The 26,891-nt window shown below is 36.0% G+C and overlaps 1 protein-coding gene across 1 annotated transcript in view; it reads right to left on the bottom strand.

Moving 5' to 3' along the window:
• Positions 1-26,891, bottom strand: part of rngtt (RNA guanylyltransferase and 5'-phosphatase) — a 153,744-nt gene that overhangs the window by 15,162 nt on the left and 111,691 nt on the right. Inside the window, exon 13 of the mRNA XM_055185675.2 lies at positions 17,422-17,522. Within this exon, the coding sequence (XP_055041650.1) occupies positions 17,422-17,522 (101 nt within the window). The remainder of the gene's footprint in view (positions 1-17,421; positions 17,523-26,891) is intronic.

Raw genomic sequence — 26,891 nt, 5'->3', positions numbered from 1 at the left:
AATTAGAAAAGTATGTGCTTTTTAATTTAAAACATTACACAAATACGTGCAAAACATTGAGAATTATTATAAACATTAACTTATAAGCAGTTATGTCGTATATATTCTGTGCTATAATCTGTTTTGGAAAAATTTTTTGTAATAATATATAATAGCAGAATAAATTAACCAGCTAAATCAGCATATTTTTATGAGCATAATATTAGTTGTTTTTGAACAATTATTGTTTTTACTTATTTGTTTACTGGCAGTTTCTATAAAAAGTTTTACTGGATGGATGTGCAGATTCATATCATGGGTGCAGGTGCGCCACATCCATGAGTATGTTTACATGCATAGAATAAGCGGATAACTATCAAAAATCTGCTTATTATAAAAAACAGTTTTCATGCGTTTACATGCAAATCAATAAACCGGATATGCAGACAACTGTGTTTACATGGGACTTGGAGATTTGTCAGGTTTCTCGCAGGTAGTGACATCATCGCCTAGTACATAATAGTCGATCAAAAAGCTGACAGCATATCTGTCTTAAGCCAGAGCTCCAGACTGCCACCAAAATTTGAGAGTGTGCCACTGAATTTTACATCCAGTTGCACATGTGCAACCAGTAAATATGACCTTGGCTTTATTGTGATGTGAGACTAAATTTAAAAACAGCACATTGTACTTTCTGCATCTATCATTAAAGTATTTATTAGTAATAAAGTGGAAATTAGTAGAAATGTGAATATTTGGTTAGCATGTTGATTTGTGGTGGGTGCACCTAAATTGTCTGGTTGCGCCCCTAAAATTTTCAGTTGGGGGCCACTGTGCTCCTAGTGAAAAAAGTTAATCAGGAGCCCTGTAAGCTACAGTATATTGTTTTATCTCTTTTTGTGTAAATATAACATCAGTTTTTATTTTCGCAGTTTCTCTGCCAACTGCTTTTGAAGAGCAGAGATTGTTATGCGTTACTTTGCGCTTACTTCCGCGTCTGACGTTTATTTTTCACAGGCGGAGACATGCGCACATGGACAAAACCGTCAGAAAGCCGTGTTTACATGCCACACGAAATCGGGGTAATGAGCAAAAACTACCTGTGCCGATCGGTTTTTGCTTACACCGTTTATGGGCTTACGCCGTACATGACCCCACGTGTTATCAGTTTATTAACTCTTTCCCCGCCATTTACGAGATATCTCGTCAATCTGCAGTACCGCTATTATCTTCCGAAACTTATAAAAACCGGAAGTATTGCCCTAGGGCAAACAGCTGTAAGTCCGTGTATGTTTTAAAGATTGCTCTGCATCTGTTCTCTATCAAAAGTCCTTCACAAAAATGGAATTATCTCAGCTTTTTGCTCAAAATTTGCTGTTTTTGATGAAACCTACACATATTTGAAAGGTGATAAAAACGGAACACATGAAGGTAGGATGAAACTGATTTTTTTGTTTGAAAGCAGAGGGTATGTTCTTTTATTTTTTATATTATATGTTTATATATTTAAAAAGGTGCATTTTCTGGAAGGCATTAAACTTTTGTGAAAATCATGAAAAATGATGGCGGTGAAAGAGTTAAGCATAATCGGTGTAACACTGTGCATGTAAACGCACTCAATGTTCAGCTCTGGTGTGTGGATTATGGTCAACAAATGTTTTGTAGAGATTTACTGCATTTGTACCAGTTATTTTGGCAACTGTACAAATTTGCCAGTCTTTCTGGATTTCAATATTAGGGTTCTCAGGTCAAATATCCTGACTTTTCTCTGACTTTCACTAAAAAGCTAAATTTCCATGAGCTATGTCCCAGATGCCGTGAACCTGATTAATGTACTGTACACCATGAGTTTATATAAATGTAGCTTAAATGCCTGAAATGAATAAACAGTGCCAATAAACACAACAGACGTCTAAATTGTAAACAGCAGAGGCTTAGACCCGGAAATTTAATTTCTTGCATCACAAGTTACCAAGCGGATTACATTTTGATAAATGGAAACAAACATTTTAAGTATTTAAAGATTTTCCATGACTTGAAGGAAAACATAAAATTCCTTGACTTTCAATGTCTGAAAAAGACCTTTTAAAATTCCATGATATTCCATGATCCATGGGAACCCAATTAACATTAACTTACCCAGGGGTAGGCAACATCGGTCCTGGATGTCCTGCAGAGTTTAGCTCCAGCTCTAATCAAGCACACCTGAACAACTAATCAAGGTCTAAAAAGTCACCTAAAAGCTACAGGTATGGGACCGTTAAATGCATGAAATGTCCAGCGTTACATGCTTTTCAAATTTTCAAATCCAGGGACTTAATGTACACTTTCTTTTTTGGTATTTTCAGTCACTTTTTTTATTTAATAACACTATTAATACTAGAAAATGGCACAGAATATAGAGCATACTTTGAGACACACCTGTCATGCTACCCAGATATTTTATGTAACACACACAACGGTTCTTACAAACATGGGATTTATGCCTCTGATGCTGGGAAAATAATGCAACCACAAAGTGAATTCTATCCATTCTAAAAATAAACACATGAGAACCAGAAATAAATTTAGAGCGCCAATCAGTTAACATCACAAATGTTTCTTTTGTCCTAACACATAGACTAGTAAAGCCCTCTCTCTCTTATCACTGAAGCGCTATAATGGTCCCAGCTGTTCACACTTACACACCCACTCAAACCCACTGTGTTACCATCCAGAATAGTGGTAAATCACAGGGGAGGAGACCGGATTCAAACCCTGACATTGGGTGCTAAAGAACAGCCTGTCGCTCAAGCTAATGGTCCAATATATTTTGAGCTACCCCACACAATGACTGTGTTCAGCCTCTATTGCTGGAAGTGTGTTGGTTGGGCTCTCACTGTACTTTACTTGTGATGCACATAGAAAAATATAAGTAAACTATTCATCCATCTGTCCATTTATCCAAGTGTTTGGAAAAAAAATTATACTTACAATTCGGTTTGATGGTGCCTTAAATAATTCTAATTTACATATTACGGTTGGACCAAAATCTTATATCACAATAAGATTCATTTTATATCATGGTTACGATATGCATCACGGGTCAGAGTTTGCTTTTAATAAGGTTTCTATTTTATCATTAAGAATTTTCATAATTCTTGTTACCAATATAAATTACAGATATAAACATATACAAGCATAAAAAAGACGACTCAAGATCACTGAAGAAAAACAGTCAGTGATGAATTAAGGATAATAAATATGAGTTATATATTATTTATTTAAATATAATATCTTATTAAAGGTAGAAATGATTTTTCTGAGAGTTTTTCTCACAATGCTGTTAGATTAACATGAGTGACAGACATGAGCAAAATATTAGGTAACTTCCACTTTAAAGGTGCAGTGTGTACATTTTAGTGCATCTAGTGGTGAGGTTGCAAATTGCAACCAACGCTTCAGTCCACCGTTCACCGAAACGCATAGAAAAGCTACGGTAGCCGCCACTGGACAACCATGTCATCGTTGGAGACAACTTAGTAAAAAAGTTTGTCTGTTATGGGCTTCTGTAGAAACAAAATGCCGACTTCCATGTAAGGGGACCCTCTGTGTATGTAGATAAAAACGTCTCATTCTAAAATAACAAAAACATAACGGTTTATTATGAAAGGTCTTTATACACCACTGATACCATAGTTATGTATTTTATATTGCATTTCTGTCAAGAGATCCTTATAAAAGTTACACACTGCACCTTTAAGACCAAAGTCTGGATCCAATATAGCCTACTGTTACACATGCATTTTCTTTTTTAGCAGTTTACTTTCTATTAAGACCTAAATTGTGACGCATATGTGTATTTAAGGTTGTATTTAGCACTGTGGTTTGTTTCAATGGCTTAAAATCACTTGATTACCAACATGTACCAGTATACCAGTATCGGGCCCGATACCACGCTCATGTACTCGTACTCGTAAAAATACCCCGATACCAAAGACCGATACCTTATGTGACGTAACTGATGAACGTTCCAGTGCAAACAGAGACACCAGCCGCAGCAGACACAATGTCAGCCTCAGCAGTGTGGAAATATTTCAAAATCAATGTCCTTGGTTTTGCCCTTGGGAGGTTATTGGACACTGTGAAATTTGGGCTTTGAACATTTGTTGACGATGAGCACATAAGAATGATTTATTTTTTCATAATATGAGTTGAAGTTGTTAAAAATAAAGATGCTGATATGTTCATTAGTCTCATTGTGTTGTTCTTAGAAAATTGCCACATAAAAAAACAGGGAACAAATATCGGTACTCGTACTCGATTCTTAAAGGGACAGCAAGTAGGGTTTTAAGTGTTTTATTAATCAAAATCAATTTCTTTATTCATAAATATGTCCTTGTGGGTGTCAAATGACCTCTGCCAGTGATCTGACTTTTCTTTGTAAGCTCTGAATTTCTTCTCTTTACTTACATTGGATGGGTAAATCCAAGAAGGCTTTCATGTCGATCCGCCATATTGATAAACTTTAATAGCAGAGAGGGATAAAAAGCACTAGCCTACCAACACGTTTCCACAACGCGTTTTCATTCAAAACACGTGAACCAGCTGAAACGGACAAGGAGATCAGTGAGTACATAACGGCTACCGTAGTTGCAACATGCATTTGGAAAAGCGAGGCGATAGAGAGCACTGTTCATTTGAATGCAAAATACAATTTCACCACTAGATGGGGGAAAATCCTACTTACTGTCCCTTTAAAAAGCGGTATCGGTGCATCCCTTACAAACGTTGTTGTTATGATCACGCACACAGCAATGTAAAGTGGGTGCGCAACCTCGACAAAGAGGATAGTCCAAAATCTCAACCGGTTGACAAATTTTTACCGGTTTATTATATCTACCGGTTTATCGTATTTGTCAAAGACCCAAAAATCTGTTTACGCACAAATAAAATAATTTCCCTCCATTAACACAATTTCCATTTATATGATCACTTCACTGCATACATTCACAAAGCCCAAGCAAACATGAGGTGTGTTGTGATACTGTATAATCAGTCAACAGTTAGACGTCTCTGGGGAAGCTGTAGTGTTATCAGGTGAAGTTCACACCAACGTCATAACTGGCACAGCAATGTGTGAATTCCTGAAACTTGCATTGCTTTTTATAATAATTAAAAGCATCAGACTCAACCATCTGTTGACCGCAGTGGCGTGTGGTTACTTCTCTTTCAGGGAGGCACGAATATGAAGCTTGTCAAAACATGTATGTAGCCTGTCATGTGTGTGGCTCGTCATGTGAAACTATGTGCATTAGGGCTGGGCGGTATGACGGTATAGTCCATTACCGTGAAATAAAAAGTCAAATGTAACAGATTTTTCTATTCCATGCATAATGCAGAATGTAAATAAGTGGGCGTGGCTAACTCATAGTCTCTCTCTCTCTCTCTCTGCAGAGGTCTCTTGAGGCGTGCGCAAGAAACTGCTTCACTAAATAAAGAAAGCACTTCTCCACATAATGCTAATAGTGGTACAGTTTTCTGAACTTTAAGCTAAGACAACTCTCGCGTTTATATCACTGGCACATGCACTGTTGGAGCGATGTAGTTTGACGAGCTATTTGCTTATAGTACAAACATCTTTGATCAGAAAGATGAGAAAGAGATGCAACAGTTAAACTCTAATAGAAAGAGCGTTAAGACCTTAAAACAAACTCCATGGTCATCACCTTATAGCACCTGTCATATTTATAATCTATTTCACTTACAGTTTTTGTAAGCGAAAAAACTGTAAGTGAAGGAAGAGGACCACCAGTTTAAGATTGATGCTGAAAAAATTAGGCACTGTGAGAGTGCCCTGAGTGTTATGAAAAATATTACTTAAAAATGTTTCTAGCCAATCTTAAAAAATGCTTAAGTGTTAAGCGAGTGTCTTGCGAGTATCTTGTGAATGCGAGCATCTGACGCATCCGCAGCAGACATGTATTTTGACATGATGTGCGATGAACATGACATGCCAAACATATTTTCCATTTCTGCCTCCTCGGAAGACAAATCACCGCAGGCTACTGTGGTGTGGATGAAGAGTCTGAAATTAATGATGTCTCAATGACATCTATGATTATCTTGACTTCCTTATTTACGTGATGTGTAATTTTTTTTTCTTTTTTTTGAAGAGATTCTCAGATATATACCCTCATTAAACACAGATAACAAGAGATTGGTTGACAATCTGCAAAACTGGGCAGAGCTAAATCCAAAAATCTGAAAAGGAGTAACACATTTGGCTACAAACTTTGTAAAATCCCTGGCACCATAAGGCAACACAGCGTGACACTTCCATATCGGCATTTCATTAAGAACCTGGACCTGAAACTGGAAACTGTCCTACAGAGTTTTAAGCACACTATCAAGCAGGAAAACCAGACTAATAATAGGACCAATCATACAGTAGATGTTAACATAAAGCTGATGACCATTGGTTAATGTGTAGCAATATAACATCCTAATGACCTAGTTAGAGATGCGGGCTAAACATAATTTCACTAGTTGCGTTATTATTACCCTTTAAATGGCACAAATTGAAATTGTGAATGGAAAATACGCTAAATGAAAATGTGTCAATTTTGAAAAAACTTCCATAGATTGCAAAAGGGTAATGGCTAGTGCGGTGGCTGTTATATACTGTACAATACACAATTACTATTCTTAATTAGTAATCTTACAATTTAATAAAAAAAATTGTACATACAAATAAAATAAACCGGAAACCAGGCTACTGATATTAAAACAGAAAATCGGTTAGTAGTACCTAAATAACACTTAGAAGACAGCATAAAATATTACGTATTTCAAAATTTCAAAAGCTTCCCATACCCAGATGCAGAGGTGCACATACAAAAGTTTGGTATCATTTTTCAGGAAACCCTTTGAAATTACATAAAACACTGTTAAAAGTGCTCAACATGGTTGTATGTGTTGTCAGTCTTCTAATAAACACAAAAATAATTAGGCGCTTTTTGATGTTTTTTTTTTTCTGAAGTCTGTATTTAAAAGTGTATAACTCTGGCCCTGAGTGGTAATGAAACCTGCAGACAATTTTGTTTGATTCCAGCTATTGCCAGCTTACAGAGAAAAATGAATTTTTTCTCTATCATAATAAATGCAAAAGTTATTTTACTCCAACTGAAGGGAGGAATAATACCCTTTTTGTATTTAATTTCCGCCTAAAAATATTTGAAGTGTTCCCATACCCACATACAGTGGAATAAATGCAATATCTTTATATCATTTTGCAGAAAACCTTTTGAAGTTACATAAAAAGCTGCTGTTTGTGACAAATATTGTTATTTATGTTGTTTTTCATATGATGAAACACCAAATTTTATTTTTTTATGTTGTAAATACTGTCCTTGATAGTGTATAACTCTGGTTCTGGGTGCTCTAGCACAGTGTTTCCCAATCCTGGTCCTCGGGCACCCCCTCCCAGAAAGTTTTAGATGTCTCCTTATTTAAAACACCTGATTCGACTCATCAGCCTCCTTCTAAAATGGTAAATATGTGTCCCTAACAAGCTGATGAGTTAAATCAGGTGTGTTAAATAAGGAGACATCTAAAACTTTCTGGGAGGGGGTGCGAAATGGGCCAGGGTTGGGAAACACTGCTCTAGCAGACTGCAGACAGTTCTGGTTGTTACCAGCAGCAGACAGTAAACACCCCCCCAAAAAATGAACTCTTTAGCATGTCGCATTCAAAAGTTATTCTCATTTTACTGAAGGGTGTGAAAATACATTTTTCATATAAATATTAATTTTTTGTTTTGCATATATAATAAATAGCAAGGGATTATTCATGCACACAACCAAAGAAAATGCTGTGAATGGATTCATTTTTTAGAGTAGGACCTAAGAGAAAAGATGGTGTATCATATGTGCTATCTGAGGCAGTCCACACTCAAGTTTACAAAAGATGATTTCTTACCTCATTATTAATTCGACGATTGTCGGATATGTGATGAAAATAGAAAAAATAATGGTGTAGCCTTATTCCTGAGAGTGAGAGCTTTCATTTGATAATAGAATGGCCCATGTTTGTCATACTTGAAAAATATGAAATATGTGAATATAAAAAATTGTGTGTGGAGGTGTGATAGTGTAAATTAAGTGTAAATAACTTTCTTACGGTAAAACATATCTCAAAGTGATGCATATCTGCAAAAAGTAGAGACTCTAAGCTTTCAAACAGTATCTCATATGTGGTACTGGGTCCATGACAGACCATTACAAATTACAGGAATATTTTATATTAAGTCAAAATAAGATAATTCTGGACCCGGTACAGGGTCCCAGAGTTAAAGAAGTTAAATACCTTTTTGGGGCAAATCCCATACTAATGGCCAGATTTACTGAACGGGGCAAATAAGCGTGAAAGCTCAATTTAATAAAAGCGCAGATGGCAGCGGTAATATTTGCGGGTTATTAACTAAAAAAGCACAAAATGGCGCAACAACTGATTTCCATAATGATCAACACAATCTACTAAGAGCAACGCAAATTAGCAAAGCTGATGAGTTGCGCGTGATCTCCTAACACCTGATGAGCTTGAGTTCAGCACCATGGACAGCACAGCTAATGAAGACACTGAAAAGTGAAGGTTATGTGACTTCTCCTAGTGACTCCTCTTATATGTCCTCCAGCAAATTAAAAAAATGGCTTGGCAAACAATATTTTTGAATAATATATTCCTCTGGCATTCCAAATAAATGGTTACATGTTAAAAAAATCCTCTGTCTTGTACCATGTTAAATAATGGCGCAAATACCAGTAATATCACACATGCAAAAATTTGTAAATCACGTTGTGTGAATCATTTAAATAATCTCCTCCCATAAATTTGGCGCCAGCTGTTAGTATACCTGGCCTTAAATGGCACTGAAAAAAAAGCATAATTGGCCTACATTAAGAAAATTGCACATTAGCTGCCATAAAAACAAAGCATTTACTGAATCCTTGCTAGCCCATAGAGACGTATTTATTCAAATTAACAATTAAATATTAGCAGTACAGGAAAAATGAGTAGAAACAGTTTAATATTTCACACTTCCTAAAAAACATGTGATACACTCACTAAAAACTATGTGGCGTGGGCTACATTAAATACTAACATTGTTGAACTAATTCAAAGTAGCTGTTTGTAACATTGACTTCTAGCGGTTGAACTTGGTACTGCAGTCTAAATTCAAAATATCAGAGATGTTTTCCCCTGACCCCCTCTCGGGTTGCCAGACACAAACAGGAGCGCAACTGATGATGGAAATTCATTTTTTACGTTTGCAATGTTTTTTGTTGTCTTCTAATTACAATCCCGCTCATGTGGACTTTTTTATAACTCAACCTGTGGCTCATTTTGGAGTTTGTGTCCACCAAAGGTTGCATTTATGAGCCATCTCATTTAAGGAGCACCAATTATCAGATTTACAATTTTACATTTCCTTGATGCCAGTTATCATCTCCAACTTAAATCTCTTTTCTTAGACTGCAGCAAACACACAGATTTTAGGCAACAGTTTACTTCCTTTGCGTGTTGATGTGGACACGACGGTCATTATAATAACTCCACCGCCTGTAAGTAGTCTATGTTTTCATATTTAAAGACTTTACTACTGAATAAACCATGACTTAAACACGAGTTTTGTGCAGTGCAGAGTAACACTTGTTGTTTGTATGATCACAAATGCAGAAATGGTTTTATGTTTCAGTATCCAATCTGTTACGTTCTGCTCAAGCTGCGCTGTTAAAATTTATCAATCAGCTTGGTCATCTGCATTTTCTGTATCTGATTCAGCTTGTATTAATAAGGTAGTAAAGACGATATTAACTCCTGTTAACATTGGATTGTGAGTTAATCTATAAAACATGGTAAGGAGCATCACATTTCCGGCTGATGTCGGAGGATGTTCAGTTTTCATATTCATGATTTAATATCACCCCAGTTAATAATCAACAGTTAGGCCTACAGACTAAGCTAGATTGTGAATTGTTTAGAGGAACAGTCTTAATGTGTTAATATGGACTATGCTTTTACGATCATTAAAAAAATCCCTACCACATGCATCGTTTTCTGCCTATTTTGCAAGAGAAAAATAAACGGCTCTGATGGCAGTATCTTTGCATTGCATGGGATGAAATTTTCAAATAATGCCCGTCAACTTTGCATTTTATTATTATTGTTATGTGTTGTGTGGTTTTTTATATGAACATAAAAAATGCTTTGTCTCGAGGACTCGGTCTGAAATTACGAGTCCTTCTCCTCCCACTGTGGTCCGAGACAGAGTCAAGACCACGTCTTTGAAGGAACAAGTCTGAGACGAGTACGAGAAACAGAAATCGGTCTCAAGACTCGAGTACTACATCACTAGTATTACACCAAATACACAAAATAACGTTCTTTTAGCAATGTAATACGTTTGTTTTAAACAACCGTGATACCTGGGAAGCAAGCTGTCGAAATACACTATTGGGTAAACTGGCGATGGGTGCGACCACACAGACCAAAACAAAAACTGACATTCAGACCAGGAAGGCACATTTCAAACAGAGAATAACTGGCTACAGTATTGTTTTTTAGGGAAACAGATAGGTGAACTTGAGATGTTTTCTAAATATCCATGAATATATTATAGTTATAGTTGTTCTATTATTTAGTTGAGTCAAAAACCTACATACAGCTCCTTTAATGTCTGGATGGTCTGGTATATTGAGATGATTAACAATAATCCCTGTACTTCAAAAAGACTGAAAGTGAAGTCAGAGGTTAGCAGAGATATTGAGAGAGCTCAGCAAAAGACCCGACCATCCCACATCACCACCTGAACACACATTTCACTAAGACAGCTTAAACATAGATAAAGCATGCAACTATTACATATTCACATTTTGCTAATTAGGCAAACATATTTATCAGAATGTTAGAAGGTTAACAGTCAACGATGACAGGAATTTAAGCAGCAGGTAAACAAAAGTATGTGGGTGATTCTCACGAAACCATTAAAACACCACGGCACTAATGCTTTAAGCTTTAAAATGTGTAATATAGTAACATTAAAAAGCATCAGAATTAACACAATACTGTGTTCTACCTTGCACAATGTGTGATTTCAACATAAGAATTTATAATTGTACATTTTATCTCATTTTCTGCTGAAATTCTCATTACCGCAATGTGTCCGGCTGTGTTTGAACATGCTTTATGTTGTAATTTAATCAAATTAACACAAACATATTAAGAAAAAAAAATAAATGGATGTTTTGCTAGACTACTTTAGATGACAGAAAAATATTTACTGAATATTCATGTATAATAATAATGAAGAAAAATTAGGAAAATTATGTGTCCATGCCTGATGTTCTCATCCTCCGCAACACTTTTTGAGAACAGTTTAAGCACACATACAGAATTGTAATAAAGTTTGATTTTGAGTGACCAAGCACATGGACCAGTTACTTCAAGATGGCTACCAGGTAAGATCATTTTTTTACAGTTAATTTGAAATATTGTCTTGTCAGAATGCTTACACGACATTTTGATTATCATTACCGCAACAGATGCTTATTAAATGTTAATTTAATTAATAGAAGCATAATAGTTTGATTTTAAATGCATGTGCAGAATCTCCAAATTATGTTCTTTCAGGTTTGTCATGTCATTTTAAAAATATGTCAGTGTTGATGTTTTCTGACTGTTTCAGTAATGAGATTTTTTAGGACTTATTTTTTAAATTATGTTACAAAAAGTGTTAAATGATAAGTAAAAGTTTTTAAATTAATGTTCCCATTTACTCCAGACTTTGTTTTTCAATGTCTGGTGGGAAAAAAAGTATATTTAAGCAATTTTTACATTTTCATGCTTGACATTTTTAAAACCAAGTTTTCGTGAGAATCACCCATGTTGTGCACCACCAAAGGCAGTGCTGTGTACCTGTTTGAATTATTTTAGGAAACATATGTCTTTGAATAGTCCTCATCTTATGGCTTTAATTTGGATTATGATGCATGCATTGCATGTTATGATGCCATTTGTCTTTCCTCGTAGATTTGCATAATACATTGTATAATACAAACATTTTGTATACTACAAAATGTAAAACAAGTCATGCAGGTTTGTACAACATGAGGATTACAAACTTGCAATTTTTGGTAGATCTATTCCTATAATTCAAAAGGCATTCTGGGTGTATTCTGCTCTTTCTCTACACCCCTCTTGTTACTACACTATTGAGAAAGAAACCTCAGAGGTTTCTTTTGTGCTTTCTCTAGCATACGGTTCATGACTGTACAAAACACCCACTAATTAAATGTTTATATGTTTTCACGGTGCACAGATTTAAAGTACAAATTCATTTCCTTAAAAACCTAAAAAAAAATGAACCTTGGGTTGTCTCATTATAGCTGTCGAACATTCTGTGTCTTCTGTGTGAAACACTCAGGGCGTCTTTTATTATTTTACCCATCTCATTTCAAAGCACTGGGAAAATCAAGAGTGCATGAGGAGAGAGAGAGAGAGAGACAGAGCAGACAAAGAGACAGAGAGAGAGAGAGGTGTGGGAGGAGATGTCATCTTACTCTTTGGCAGTGAAGTTACCCCACTAATAACCTCACACATCTGCTATAGAAAAGCACAGACCCTGATGCTTCAGTGACAGCTTTATAAAATATATATCTAATGGTCCCACTGAAGAGTTTTTGGCTCATCAAGAAGGAAAAGCTTGATTAAAACATGCTGAGCAAGCTTAGAGAAAGATATATCCACTGGGTGAAATCCATTAAAACATTTACAAGCACAATTATTTCGCCACTCAGAATAAATTCATTTCATATTGACTTTTAATCTAAGGCTCAGTAGTTAATTAATAAATGGATAAAGTTTGGTTTTAATAAGACTGTTATATGCCATCACTATTTTCTATCCCTTTTTTCCATCCCTCATTAAATTAAAGGACCAATGTGTAGATTTTAGCGGCATTTAGTGAATTGCAACCAACGGCTCGTCCACATTTCACTTTTATCTTTTGAAACGCATAGAAACCCTACGGTACCCGCCACAGGATGCCAACTGTACAGTAGGCGCTTGCCAGCTTTTTTCAGCCGAGTGCTTTGGTTGATATGATACTTCTGCTTTGTTTACCAGTCGCTGATCGATGTGCAGGTTGGTTGTTGTGATATTTGAATATTTTTTAACTTTCGGCACTGAGCGCGGAAAAACACTGAGTGCCGGCGCTCAGCACGGACAAAACCCACCAGCTCCTGCCGTTTTTAAAAGCGCAGCACTTCATTTAGAAAAAAGTAAAAAGCATATGCCGACCGCCAGCGTAAATGTCTTGGTGTGCACACCCCCTAAGGTAATAAAAACAATACAGCTAATTATGTAAGGTCTTTATACACCACTAATAATATAGTTATATCGTCGCTGCCTGATGAAACTCACGTATGTCCAAAACGGTAACTTTTCAGAAAGTGAAAAAAACACCGTATATCAAAAGCAGTTGAATGTAGCGTTGTCATACTTGGTACGGCATATTTACATGTAACCATATTCTTGCCAGTGTCATGATATAATCCACATTTTACCAAAATTGAGTTTAAATGGACATGCGTGCATATTTTACAGTAACTTTGATCGATACGCGTTCTTCCGATCATTAATTAGAATGGCCAAGTCGCGTTTCGTATTGACAGATGAACACGCTCAGTTTATTAAATAGCCTACGTCTTGGTTAAATACGCTTACTTTATTTAAGATTAATTATAAGTGTATTAAATGTCTCTTGCAAACCATTAAGGGACAATGAATCAATACACTGACATGGTAATGCTACACAACAGGGGCGTCAGTTTGTGTTGAAAAGTGGTGGAGACAAAAGATCAGATAAAAACATTACTGCAGGACGGGAAAAATATTGAATAACGCGCATCAAAAATGGGCATAGCGTAGGCCAGTCAACAACAAGAAAATACTCTTAGCAAATGTATAAACCCTCAACAATGTCGAATGCACACATCACACATGTAACAGTCCCTGCAACACCAGCTCAACCGAACAGTGCCAAAGCACCATACCGTAGAAAACAGCAGCGCGTTTAATAAATGATTACAATGAATTTCATTACACATGTACAAGAAAACAAACCATAAGCATACAACGCAACATATGTGACACTAGACCACAAAACCAGTCTTAAGCATCGCTTGATTTTTCAGAACATTTTAACCAAATGCTTTCAAAAAGTGGTGGGAAAATCCCCAGCGTAAATATCACCAATGCTAGACAGATACTTTGTTTGCACAGTCCTACCGTAATTAAGAAACTCATAGATGTTAGTCTGGCGTCCGAGGGAAACGTTTACCTCGAAGGAAAGTCATTGTCATGTTTATTCGGCTATATAATATCCAGTGCTGAGGTTCGATGAAACTTTACGAGACCGGCGAGATGCTTCACAGGCGGAAGATATGCGGCGTGATTGACAGCTTTGACACCAAACGGGCACGTGAAAATCAGATGACGTGATTTCACAACTTTTCATTGGCTATTTAGGTATGTGACGCCTACCTGTATATGGAAATGAACCTGGACATTCAATCTGTCGAAAAATCTCAAAATCGGCAAAATGAACATAAGTGAGTTTCATCGGACAGCGACGATATATTATATTATATTTCTATCAAGAAATCCTTCTAAAAGTTACACAATGCACCTTTAAATGGTATTGGTGTGTAAAATTAACTTTTAATATACAGTACAAACCTTAAGACGTACGTAATATAAAATAATAAAAAAACATATATAACATTTAATAACATAGTTTGACATTGGTCTGAAATATAAACACCTTTTTGAGATTCACAAACCCATATATAGTTAAATTTGATGAAGGATGCCCAGATTACCCAACCCATTCTCATGAATTGCATATGAATTGCACGCAGTGTGAAAGGTTGTGCAATACATACGCCAAATTTCAATTTTGCATACATATGATGCGCCATTCCTTACTGTTCACTTAATACAGCGCATCTTTTCGTGTCGTTTTAAGTATTGTTTCTCAATTTTTGTTTTTAAACCATTCTCGCTTGGGTTTGGGGTTAAATTTGGGATTTGCTTTAGAATGTCATTTAATATATTTCTAAAAAATAATTTCTCAATGTTTTTGTCTATTTTTAAAGCTCCCGTTCTTTCTGGGTTTTTGAAGCTTTGTTTGTTAACAGTGCGCAATATAACGTGTTTCACGTGTAAAAAAACGTGGTATTTTTCACACAATTAACTTATCTGTATAGCGCTGTTTTCACTGTCTTAAAAACGGGCTGATGTCTTCCTTGTCCCTCCTTCAGAAATACGTATCGAGTTCTGATTGTGTAGTTTGTTTAGTGTGTTGTGATTCGATAGCAGCTTAGCGTAGCAGAGCCTTTTAAGCCAAACCTGGCGACTGACGTATTCATGTGGGCGGAGTTTAGTCAAAAACGATTAAATGAAAAAAGAATCACAATCTTGATTCATACATACACGCGATCCTCTTTGTAAATGACGGCGATTCTCTTGCATGTACTGTATTCAGATACTGCGTTCACGTATTTACATTACAACAATCCAGATGTTATGTCATTTAAACTCGCTTACACTCACACAGTGTTAAACCAAACCCTATTCATTCACCCATCAGACCCGATTGTTTCTCTCCTCTCTTCTCCTCATTTGCAGCATTTGGCTGTCACTCGCATGACGTGGAACAAAGCAGCAAACCTAAACACATCGATTTACTTGATGGATTTGGAGCAGCAATTTTTAAACAAATGATAAGAAAAACGTGCGACATTGCGGAAAATCGTGGTGGCGACGGAGAGAGTGACGATGCAACAATATTGATTCCGAAAAAAGGCAAGCAAATACCGGTAAGTTACCTCTCGACGTTTTTCAACCGGAAGGCTGCAGTCTCTGTAGGTCGCATATGCAGGCTGCATACGTCATCGAGCCTGGTTTAACTTAACTGAGCATTACATTCGAAAGTCATGAACGTATTACAACAATTTACGATTAACTAAGAATAATAATCAACTTTATTATTGTTAATATTCTGAAAAAAGAATATCTTGATGATGTATGCAGCTTAGAAATGCGACCTCCGGAAGGCTGCAGCCTTCAGATTGAGAAACGGCCTCTGTATCACCGTTTAGTTCTTTAAAGGTTTCGTGTTTTTAAAGTTTTTAGGTTGACCAGTTTGATTAAAATAAATAACAACTGTGCTTTTTTGTACAATTACTTTTATTTATTAGTGTCAACATTCTATTGTTTATGTTTAATAGCTAACAAATTTTAAGTTACTCATCTTCAAAAATAAGGAAAAGAGACTTTGAAGACACTTTATTATAACTAAAAGTCCGGTGTAGCACATTTTTGTGCAATAAATGTTTTTTTGTTGAAAATTCGAGAATGGTTTAAGAGAATCATGATCTCAATTTCCATGGAGAAAAATCGTGATTCACGTTTTAGCACGAATCGTGCAGCCCTAGCTGTAGTCCAAACCGGCCGTTCGCTGTAGGCTTTGAAAGGGGAATTCTGTTAAAGAAAATATATCACCTGGCAGTGAACTTTGAGCTTTATCATTTTGCAGGTATTATTAATGCTATTATAGCAACATTACAAACAAACTAAAGTTTGAAAAATTGGATCAGCAAGAACATGACCTTTAAACTATGGTCGCTTGGAGTTGGGGTTAGAATTGGGATTTGGAAAGCTGTTCTAACCCCAAACCCAAGTGACAATGGTAAAGAAACTGGAAAAAAACAACACAAAAAGATGATCCGTATCATATGCACGCAAAATTGGAATTTGACGTATGTTTTGCAAGACTTTTCACACTGCATGCTATTTATACGCATTTCATGAGAATGGGCTGGATTATCCCATGAAGAAACAAAAAAACCCGATTGCACATGTGCAGGCCCCTTGCTGACAAGACACAGGCTGTATTGACAAGATAAGACTGTCTGTCTGGTCTTGAGGACATTATCCAGAGTCTGGACACAGATGGGTCGAGAGAGGTGTAAATGAGAAATGCAAGAGAAAACTCACACTTCATGCAACGCAACAGTTCATCAGAGAGAAATGTCGAGCAGCAATCAAAGTCAATGTTGAAAATGAACCTCAGAAACGCATCGACTTAAAATGGTCCTGAAACTTAATAACCTTTCCAGTACCTGTGAGTGACTCATAATCGCTCGATACATAAGCGTATATATAAACATAAATAAACACAGGAGAGATCGCTTCCATAAATACACACGAAGTTTTGTACTTTTCCGACAGTAAAGGCACATATCTCTGAGCAAGTTGTGTGAGTTTGTATGAATGTGTTTGATGTTTAACATCGATTTTAAAGAGGTGGATGTAGTTGCTATGGCGACAATGACTCACCCCTCCCCGCCAACTTTGGTGATCTTGAGTCTGAAGTCGACCGAGTTGTGGCTGGGCGGCTTCCACTTCAGAATATCATCACATCTGCCCGGCTTATATTTCTACAGGGACAAAGACATGAGCTTATTTTATTATCGCAACATACAACATGAAATTCAATAGAAAAACTAAACATTAAATTATCTACAGAATGGCACAACAAATTTGTACTGTTTTTTTACAGTGAAATATAATTTCAGCTAGCTTGACGTCTGAATTAAATATGAGAGAAGACGACAGCACGTGACTGAAAGCTATGGAGTGTGATGTCTCTGCTGAATGCACACAATGACAAATATACAGCGAGCTTTTTACTTCAATGAATTATTGAAAAATACTCACGACTGTAGTTTGAATTAATCTAATGACTGTTTAACACTGAAACACTTCAAGTAGTCAATAATATTGCACATTCTCCTCTAGTAATGTTGTCATGTTATAGTTTTAATCACGTGGAGATGAATAGCTCTTTCAGTGTCGGGATGTGCTGGCTTTAATCCACCTGACAGTGTTCATTTACATTAACATTTACATTTAAATTACACTCATTCATTTAGCTGACGCTTTTGTTAAAAGCCACATAAAACAGGCAGTAAAGTTTCTCCATTCAGATGTCACATACAAGTGTATTTAAATGATCAACACATTATTCTAAAGTGTGAACTGAATGAGTTTGGTTTGGCAAATGTGTGACAACTCTAGAAATACAGTCTTGCCTCAAAGGCGTATGAAGCGTTAGGACCAGCTTTGGGTGTAACTATTTACTATGTAATTAGCAGAGGTGGAAAGAGTAATAAAAGTAAAAGTACAGTTACTTTAATTATATTTTACTTGGTCTAAAAATCTACTCAAGAAAAAGTAAAAAGTAAGTAATTTTGACATTACTCAGAGTAAAAATTACTTGTTTTACAGCGGGGAGAGGTGGGTGATTTTGGTATAGTTCAAAAAGGACAAGGGAATATAAATCACAAACTAGTTGTTTTCATTGAAGGAACACCTTTACAATTAAAGTGCAATAAAAAAGTAAATAAAATAAAAAGCTTTTTTATAACTAAAAAATATTTATGGAATTGTTTAATGATTTTTACGAGTGAGTTATGCACTTTGAGGCAAAAAATTGAGGTCAGCAGCTACTAAATACAATCACTATAGTAAGGTTGTAATTGATGTCTAACTGTGGGTTCAGACCATATGCGAGGTTAACTATTTGCGAGAGTAGATTACATACAAAGTCAATGCTCCTCACGTGGGGCGATGCAAATGACGCGATATGGGTGGCGCGTTAGCTGCGAAAACGCACTATTCGTCTCAAACGCGTCTTCGCCCAAGTTGAAAATATTCAACTCGCATGACATAAAGTTAAACCCGCGAGTAATCTAGCGCGAGTAACGCAATGCCCCCGTTTGGTGTGTACGTAGCATAAGACCTTTATTAAAATACATTCATTTATTCCAAGAGTTTGCAGTCATTTAACAAATTTTACTATGCTTCACCTTCGCTTTGCGTCAGTGGAAAGTGGTCGCTTAAATATGGCAGGTTTTTTTTTTCATGAAAATTGAATTGAGAATCAGCATCAGCTGGCCCGTCGCGTCCGTCTCCATGATTCTTTTTGTGAGTTTAGCGCGTTCCCCGCCCATCAATCAGTCATCCGTGGCACACCTTTATCACCTTGCTTTTTAAAATATTTTTACCCAGTAATATTTTATTTATTTGTTTTATTAAAATATTTTAATTTTCATCATGACACATACGGACCGCCCCTGCCACAGTTTTTAGTAAGGCATGTTTGTTAAAACTAGTTATATTTCATAAGGTCTAGTCCTGGTTTAAGCTAATCCCTCTTTGGGAAACCACTTAAAAGTCTAAGGTTAAAATGCAAGTTTTTTATGTATCCTTCTCATTTTAAAGCAACACTGAAGAGTTTTTTTTTACCTTAAAATAACGTTTCCAAAAAAGTTTCAGTCATTCATCTACTCGAAACAGGGTGAACGGCACTTTCACATTCGCTTTGCAAACTGCAAAACTTGCTTTACGGCAGACCTACAATCCAATCAGAGCCAGTTTTGTAGGCTAAATTATTTACAACAGTGGTAATGGACAATTCAGCTTCCAACCTGTAGGGGGAGCAAAGAGCAAAAACTCTTTAGTGTTGCTTTGAATATTTTGGTGAATTAACTCTTTCACCGCCAGCGTTTTTAAAAAAAGTTGCCAGCCAGCGCCAGCATTTTTCATGATTTTCACAAAAGTTGAATGCCTTCCAGAAAATGTTCTTCTTTAAATATATGAACATACAATATACCAAATGAAAGAACAAACCCTCTGCTTTCAAACAAAAAAAAAAAACGTTTCATCCTACCTTCAGTAGTTTTTTTGTAATCAGCTTTTGAATATGGGTAAGTTTCTGCAAAAACACCTCATTTTGAGCAAAAAGCTGAGATAATTCCATTTTTGTGACGAACTTTTCATAGAGATCCCATTCAGAGCAATAGCATCCAGCTGCAGCCCCGCAGACTCACCTCCGGCTAGACACCAGTGGCTGGACACCAGTGGATAGACAGCCTACGTCATTTCCGTTTCGCCGCTAATTTCCGTTTTCACCGCTGGATGAACAGCAATTTTATTTTATATTTCACCTCTGGATATAGACAGCATATTTATTTTATATTTTCACATCTGGATAGACAGCATATTTATTTTCGGTTTTCACCAGTGCATAGACATTCTTTGCAGGCTTAATTGCACATGTCTTTTCCGTATTGTCATTTTACTTTAATGACTTAAAATATATCATATAAAATCTGTGTGCAAATTGAAATATGATCTTTATAATATCTCTTTACATAAAACAAGTCTCAATAATATGCTTAATATTATCACATCAATAATTCATGCAAACTGCATTCACAAGAACCACCTTGAAAATATATATTGTTCAGATCATTTCACTATTTTTTGTGACTTAAATTCAGCCTAGATCAATGAACTATAACTTTGTCATTACAACAGACTTCTACATGTTAATTGACCACAGGTTTTTTTTGTAAATGTAACCACTTCTGTTTTTAAGATATACGTAGATTCACATGATCAGACAATTTACCAAACAATCCAGATCAAATTAACACTCCGTGGTTTTGCAATATTTATTTGAAATTACACACATCTTAGTAAAATTAGACAAATCTGACCATCAGAATGAAGATGCAACAGTCAGGCCCGTAAGGTTGTGGGGGAAGTGCCGATTTCAAGAGAAAATAAAACATGAACCGTTCCAAATAAACTATTGCACACAGTGCACACCACACCTCATTCCTGCCCCCTAAAACTGTTTAGCTAGTTTGTGCATTTGAATTCTGACATGACCTATAAATCATCGACAGTTTGTTATTTTTTCTTACCGCTGACATGTGCATGGCGCGTCAAATTTGAAAAGTGAATGACGATACGGAAATGACGTCAGCTGTCCATCCACTGGTGTCCAGCCACTGGTGTCTAGCCAGAAGTGAGTCTGCGGGGCTGCAGCTGGATGCCTCTCATTCAGAGCGATCTTTAAAACAGACACGGACATGCAACAGCTTGCCATAGGGCAATACTTCCGGTTTTAAAAAGTTGCGGAAGGGCGCCACCTAGTGGATAATAGCGGTATTGCGGAAAGATATCGGAAAGATATCACGAGATATCTCGTCAATGGCGGGGAAAGAGTTAATAAGAATAATGGTACTCTAGTGTAGTTTACAATTCTCACTATTAACTAGTTGGTTATTAGCATTAACATTACTGAGATATTAGCTGTTCATAATACTTCAAAAAACTGATTCTGCAAAAGCTTATTCTACATCCTTAATTACACCCAATTCCAACCCACACTTAAACTTAAGAACTACTTTACTATTGATATGCAGTAATTAGGAGTATATTGAGGCAAAAATAGTTAATAGTGAGAATTGGACCTTAAAGGAATAATCCAGATAATTTACTCACCACCATGTCATCCAAAATGTTGATGTCTTTCTTTGTTCAGTCCAGAAGAAATATGTTTTTTGAGGAAAACATTGCAGGATTTTTCTCATTTTAATGGACTTTAATGGACACCAACACTTAACACTTAACTCAACGGAGTTTCAAAGGACTCTAAACGATCCCAAATGAGGCATAAGGGTCTTATCTAGCAAAACGATTGTCATTTTTGACAAGAAAAATAAAAAATATGCACAACTTCTCATATTCCTCCGGTCCTGAAAGCGTCAGCGGGATCTCACACAATACGTCATGACGTCAAGAGGTCACAGAGGACGAACGCGAAACTCCGCCCCAGTGTTTACAAGTGTGTTGAAAGAGGACCGTTCCGACGTTGTTGTACGTGGAATGATACTAATTAATGTCTTTGTGTCTCTCTACGTCACTACGCATTTACATTAGGTCGCGCTGGACCAGACCTAGACGAAAAGTTGTGGTTTAAAAGTGCATATTTTAATTTTTCTTGTCAAAAATGACAATCGTTTCCGCTAGATATGACCCTTATGCCTCGTTTGGGATCGTTTATAGTCCTTTGAAACTCTGTTGAAAAAAACTGTTACGTGTTAAGTGTTGGTGTCCATTAAAGTCCATTAAAATGAGAAAAATCCTGGAATGTTTTCCTCAAAAAACATAATTTCTTCTGGACTGAACAAAGAAAGACATCAACATTTTGGATGACATGGTGGTGAGTAAATTATCTGGATTTTTCTTTTAAGAAAATGGAATATTCCTTTAATAATAATTTATGTACTTTTATATGATTTATTTGAGCCTTTTCAAGCCTATGTTTGAATCATTTACTAAATAGGATTTATCATTAATATGATAATCATTAGTAATAAGTAAATAAATACTTTTTGGAGAGAGAAATTTGTACAGTTATCTAATTACATAGTTGAAGATTTAATTAGTAACTAGTAATTAATTACGTTTTTTAGTAAGTAATAACTTACCCAACACTGGTTATGACAAAAATAAAATCCATTAAATTAAAGAAAGTCAGACAGTAGTACAAAATGTTGCTATCTTTATGGGCTGAACCACAGTCCATTTAGGGAAGTGGCTCCATTAGGTGACCATGTTTGCAAGGCCTCCAGGCAGTTATTTCAGTCGTGCAAGACTAAAGTCCTATCTACTTGAATAGGAAAGACAAAAATCTCTAAAAACATGTGCTAAAATCACAACTAAACAACATATTTCTGGCCAACAATTTGTAAAACAACATATTTTCTTTTTGGCTGAATGGTCAGCATCCTGATATAAAACAATAAGTTTAAAAAAAACCTTCTGGACATCCATCCCTCACAAACTCGGTTTGGAACATGGCAGCGAACTGAATTTTAAAGTAAAAATACTAAAAATAAAAGCTCATTTACAAGAAAACATGACAGACACACTTAGAGGCTTTTGCATCTCAACTCGTCATATATAAAACGCAATACTGTAGCTATTTGCTTTGCAGTTTAATTTCATGAAATGACTTTAAATCTATGAGTAAACATCTTCTGCAGCAGTAAAACACAGAGACACAGTCAGACTTTAAAAGAGACCTATTACCACACAAATATCACACAGACCTCCCATTGCTTTTAATCCACACCACACTGTTCACATACTTCAGTCTGAAATGTTACCAACACGGAAAAGCGGAATGATGAAAACAACCGGTGCTGTTATATAAAACATTTACGGGATAATATTAAATTAGAGAAGTGCAATATAGTTATATAAAGGGAATAAGATACCTTCGTTTTATGAATGAACACACTACACCATATTCATTTTCAACTGCACTCACACTAGATTATTCGAGAGTCTCTTAACTTTGACAGGGTCATGTTCACCATCCATACACCTCAATGAACACTTATGACTCAACTCTATACAGAACACTACAGATGAAAAAGGAAATCAAATAAAACAAAACAAAAACAGAGCAGAAAAAAACATTGGTTTGAGCAAAACTCTCACATTGATATTCAGCGTGTGTCTATGAGCACATTCATTATACATTCATCTCAACGTTCTGGACGTGATGAATCAAAATCTGGAGAAACCAAAGAGTGGGAAGACAAAACTGAGGCAAAGTAACAGATGCGTTGCCAGGAAACACGATGAGCCAGCGGGACAACTAACATAGCGGGAGGTTTTACCTCTAAAAGGCTTTGTGTAAGATTAGGAATAATGTCTTGTTGTTATGGGTCAGAGCATCCAAACAACCGTCTTAATTTTCCACCGCATTGCACTCTGAAATAATGCAAGGCGTCCGCTGGCCAAAGAGAGTATAATGACTGCAGCCTAAGAGCAAAAGCTCATGAATATAAAACGAACAAATTGCAATTACAGCAACATGGACAATAAAGTTCCAAGCTGCCTGAAAACAACCAAATAAAACAACTCCAGGATGTTGATTGATTATATATACCGACCTAACTGTGATAAAATATAGGCGATAAATAACTACTTGCTGTACATTAAAGGATTTTAATTATGTTGTTAAAAACAATGTTATTTGGTGTAATGCAAAGTGTTCATGCGGTCTATGATAAAAAACACATTATAAAACGGGCAGTTCTGGATCTTCATTCTGATTGGTTGAAACGCGTTCTATGCCGTGATAATATACCCCACGGTTCAGACTGCATTACAGGAGTATCACTGCGCCACTGTTGCTGCGTACTGATTTATGAAAATAAACACCACAGTCTTTAATCATATTTTTAATTTTTCTACAATTAATGGCGATATCCAGATAAATGTCAATAAATATTGTTGAGTCATCTCGTCAATAAATAGAAAACGTTCCCAGGGGAGTTTCATATTTCCGCTATCCACTGGGTGGCGATCTTACCCAATTTAAACACTGACGCATTCACTCAACACTAAAAACACAGTCATGGCTTTAAATCTGATCTCTTACAAAAGTTCTTCACAAAAATGGAATTATCTCCACTTTTAGCTGAAAATTGGAGAGGAGATAAGAGACCAAATGAAGGTAGGATGAAACAGTTTTTTTTAAAACATTTAAAATGTGTAATATAGTAACATTAAAAAGCATCAGAATTAACACAATACTGTGTTCTACCTTGCACAATGTGTGATTTCAACATAAGAATTTATAATTGGAAATTTTATCTCATTTTCTGCTGAAATTCTCATTACCGCAATGTGTCCGGCTGTGTTTGAACATGCGTTATGTTGTAATTTAATCAAATTAACACAAAAATATTAAGAAAAAAAATAAATGGATGTTTTGCTAGACTACTTTAGATGACAGAAAAAATATTTACTAAATATTCATGTACAATAATAATGAAGAAAAATTAGGAAAATGATGTGTCCATGCCTGATGTTCTCATCCTCCGCAATACTTTTTGAGAACAGTTTAAGCACACATACAGAATTTTAATAAAGTTTGATTTTGAGTGACCAAGCACATGGACCAGTTACTTCAAGATGGCTACCAGGTAAGATCATTTTTTTACAGTTAATTTGAAATATTGTCTTGTCAGAATGCTTACACGACATTTTGATTATCATTACCGCAACAGATGCTTATTAAATGTTAATTTAATTAATAGAAGCATAATACTTTGATTTTAAATGCATGTGCAGAATCTCCAAATTATGTTCTTTCAGGTTTGTCATGTCATTTTGAAAATATGTCAGTGTTGATGTTTTCTGACTGTTGCGGTAATGAGATTTTTTAGGACTAATTTTTTAAATTATGTTACAAAAAGTGTTAAATGATAAGTAAAAGTTTTTAAATTAATGTTCCCATTTACTCCAGACTTTGTTTTTCAATGTCTGGTGGGAAAAAAAGAAAATGTAAGCAATTTTTACATTTTCATGCTTGACATTTTTAAAACCAAGTTTTCGTGAGAATCACCCACATACACTTGCGGACCATTTTAAATAATAAACTGACACAAAGAAATTTATCAGTATCATTACACATAAAACAACATCAGAACGCTCCTCTTTCTCCACACTTTTAAACACTGGGGCGATAGTTTTGCATACGTCATGCGTGACCTTTCCATGTGATTATGTAATGCGTAAGGTCACACTAGCGCATCATAAGGCTAGTGCAAGATGAGAAGTTGTGGTTTTAAAGTACTTATTTTTATTTTATTTTTTGCAAAAATGACAATCGTTTTGCTAGATGAGACCCTTATGCCTCGGTTAGAATCGGCTGCAGTAAAACTGCAAACCATTAAGGTCCACTAAAGTCCACTTTATGGAGAAAAATCCTGGAATGTTTTCCTCCAAAAACATAATTTCTTCTTGACTGAACAAAGAAAGACATAAACATCTTGGATGACATGGGGGTGAGCAAATAATCTGGATCTTTTTATAAAAGTGGAGTAATCCTTTAAGCCAGAGCAATAGGTCATTTAGAGGGGAACATTTCAAAACTACTATATTGTAAACTTTTGCAATAAAAAAACATTCATGGATGAACACACGCTCAGAAAAATGTAAATCAAATAACTTGCAGAAAAATCTTGAAAATGCTCCTCATAAATGCTGAAAATGAAAACAGTCTGTTCTGTTTTCCGCACTGAAGGTTTCTCATTCGAACGGCTGTATTGTACTAAAGCACACCACATCAAGGTCGTCTCGTCCCTGCAGCACATCTTATTATGGGTCATAAAAACATGATGTGAAAGTCAGATGGTTTGTGTTCTTTAATTAAATGAATCCATTGAGTCCCACAGTTATTCAGATGTCAGGTAACACACGAGCATCTTTACAGCAGAGCCACGCTGGTCCTTGATGGAGTCGAAAGCAATGAATGCAGGAGTAAAAATCAATCAAGACTACGGCACAAACCCAACACATCACCATAGAAACAACCGCTACCCTGTTAACATTCCTTTATGCCAAACTAACCCGTTTACCTTGAGCTTTTCAGATCTTTCTAACACACGACGCTTGGGTACGGTCAGTCTGCCGGCATCCGCATCTCTATAACCGGAGCGAACTCAGATCTGACATTTCTACCTACATCTGACATGGACAAATGTGAAGAGAATTTCATCATCCGCCTTGTAGACGTTTATTGTGTGGAAGATTTTCTAGATTAAACCATCCATCTGTCTTCGATACGAATTGTTCTGACATTGTGTCCTGTGTATGTGCCACTAAAAAGAGAGAAGTTTCCAGCATCAGTTTCTCTGTCCAGACTAAAGTGTGGTGTGACACGACACCATCTCAACCAATCAGAGCTAGAGAGGTTTTATGGTGGCATTTCATGGTGGACCGTACAGAGGTATAAACCAAGCAAGCTAGGAAATGTCGGTAGTGTGCATGTCACAATTTATGAAAAATATTAAGTACAAGTTTGTGTGAAACCTAAGCATTGCTAGATTTTGTGACAAGCACCCGCCAGTGGAATAAGAAATGCACGC

This window comes from Misgurnus anguillicaudatus, chromosome 18 (genome assembly GCF_027580225.2).
Source record: "Misgurnus anguillicaudatus chromosome 18, ASM2758022v2, whole genome shotgun sequence".
Taxonomy (NCBI): domain Eukaryota; kingdom Metazoa; phylum Chordata; class Actinopteri; order Cypriniformes; family Cobitidae; genus Misgurnus; species Misgurnus anguillicaudatus.
This window is presented reverse-complemented; position numbering and strand designations above follow the sequence as displayed.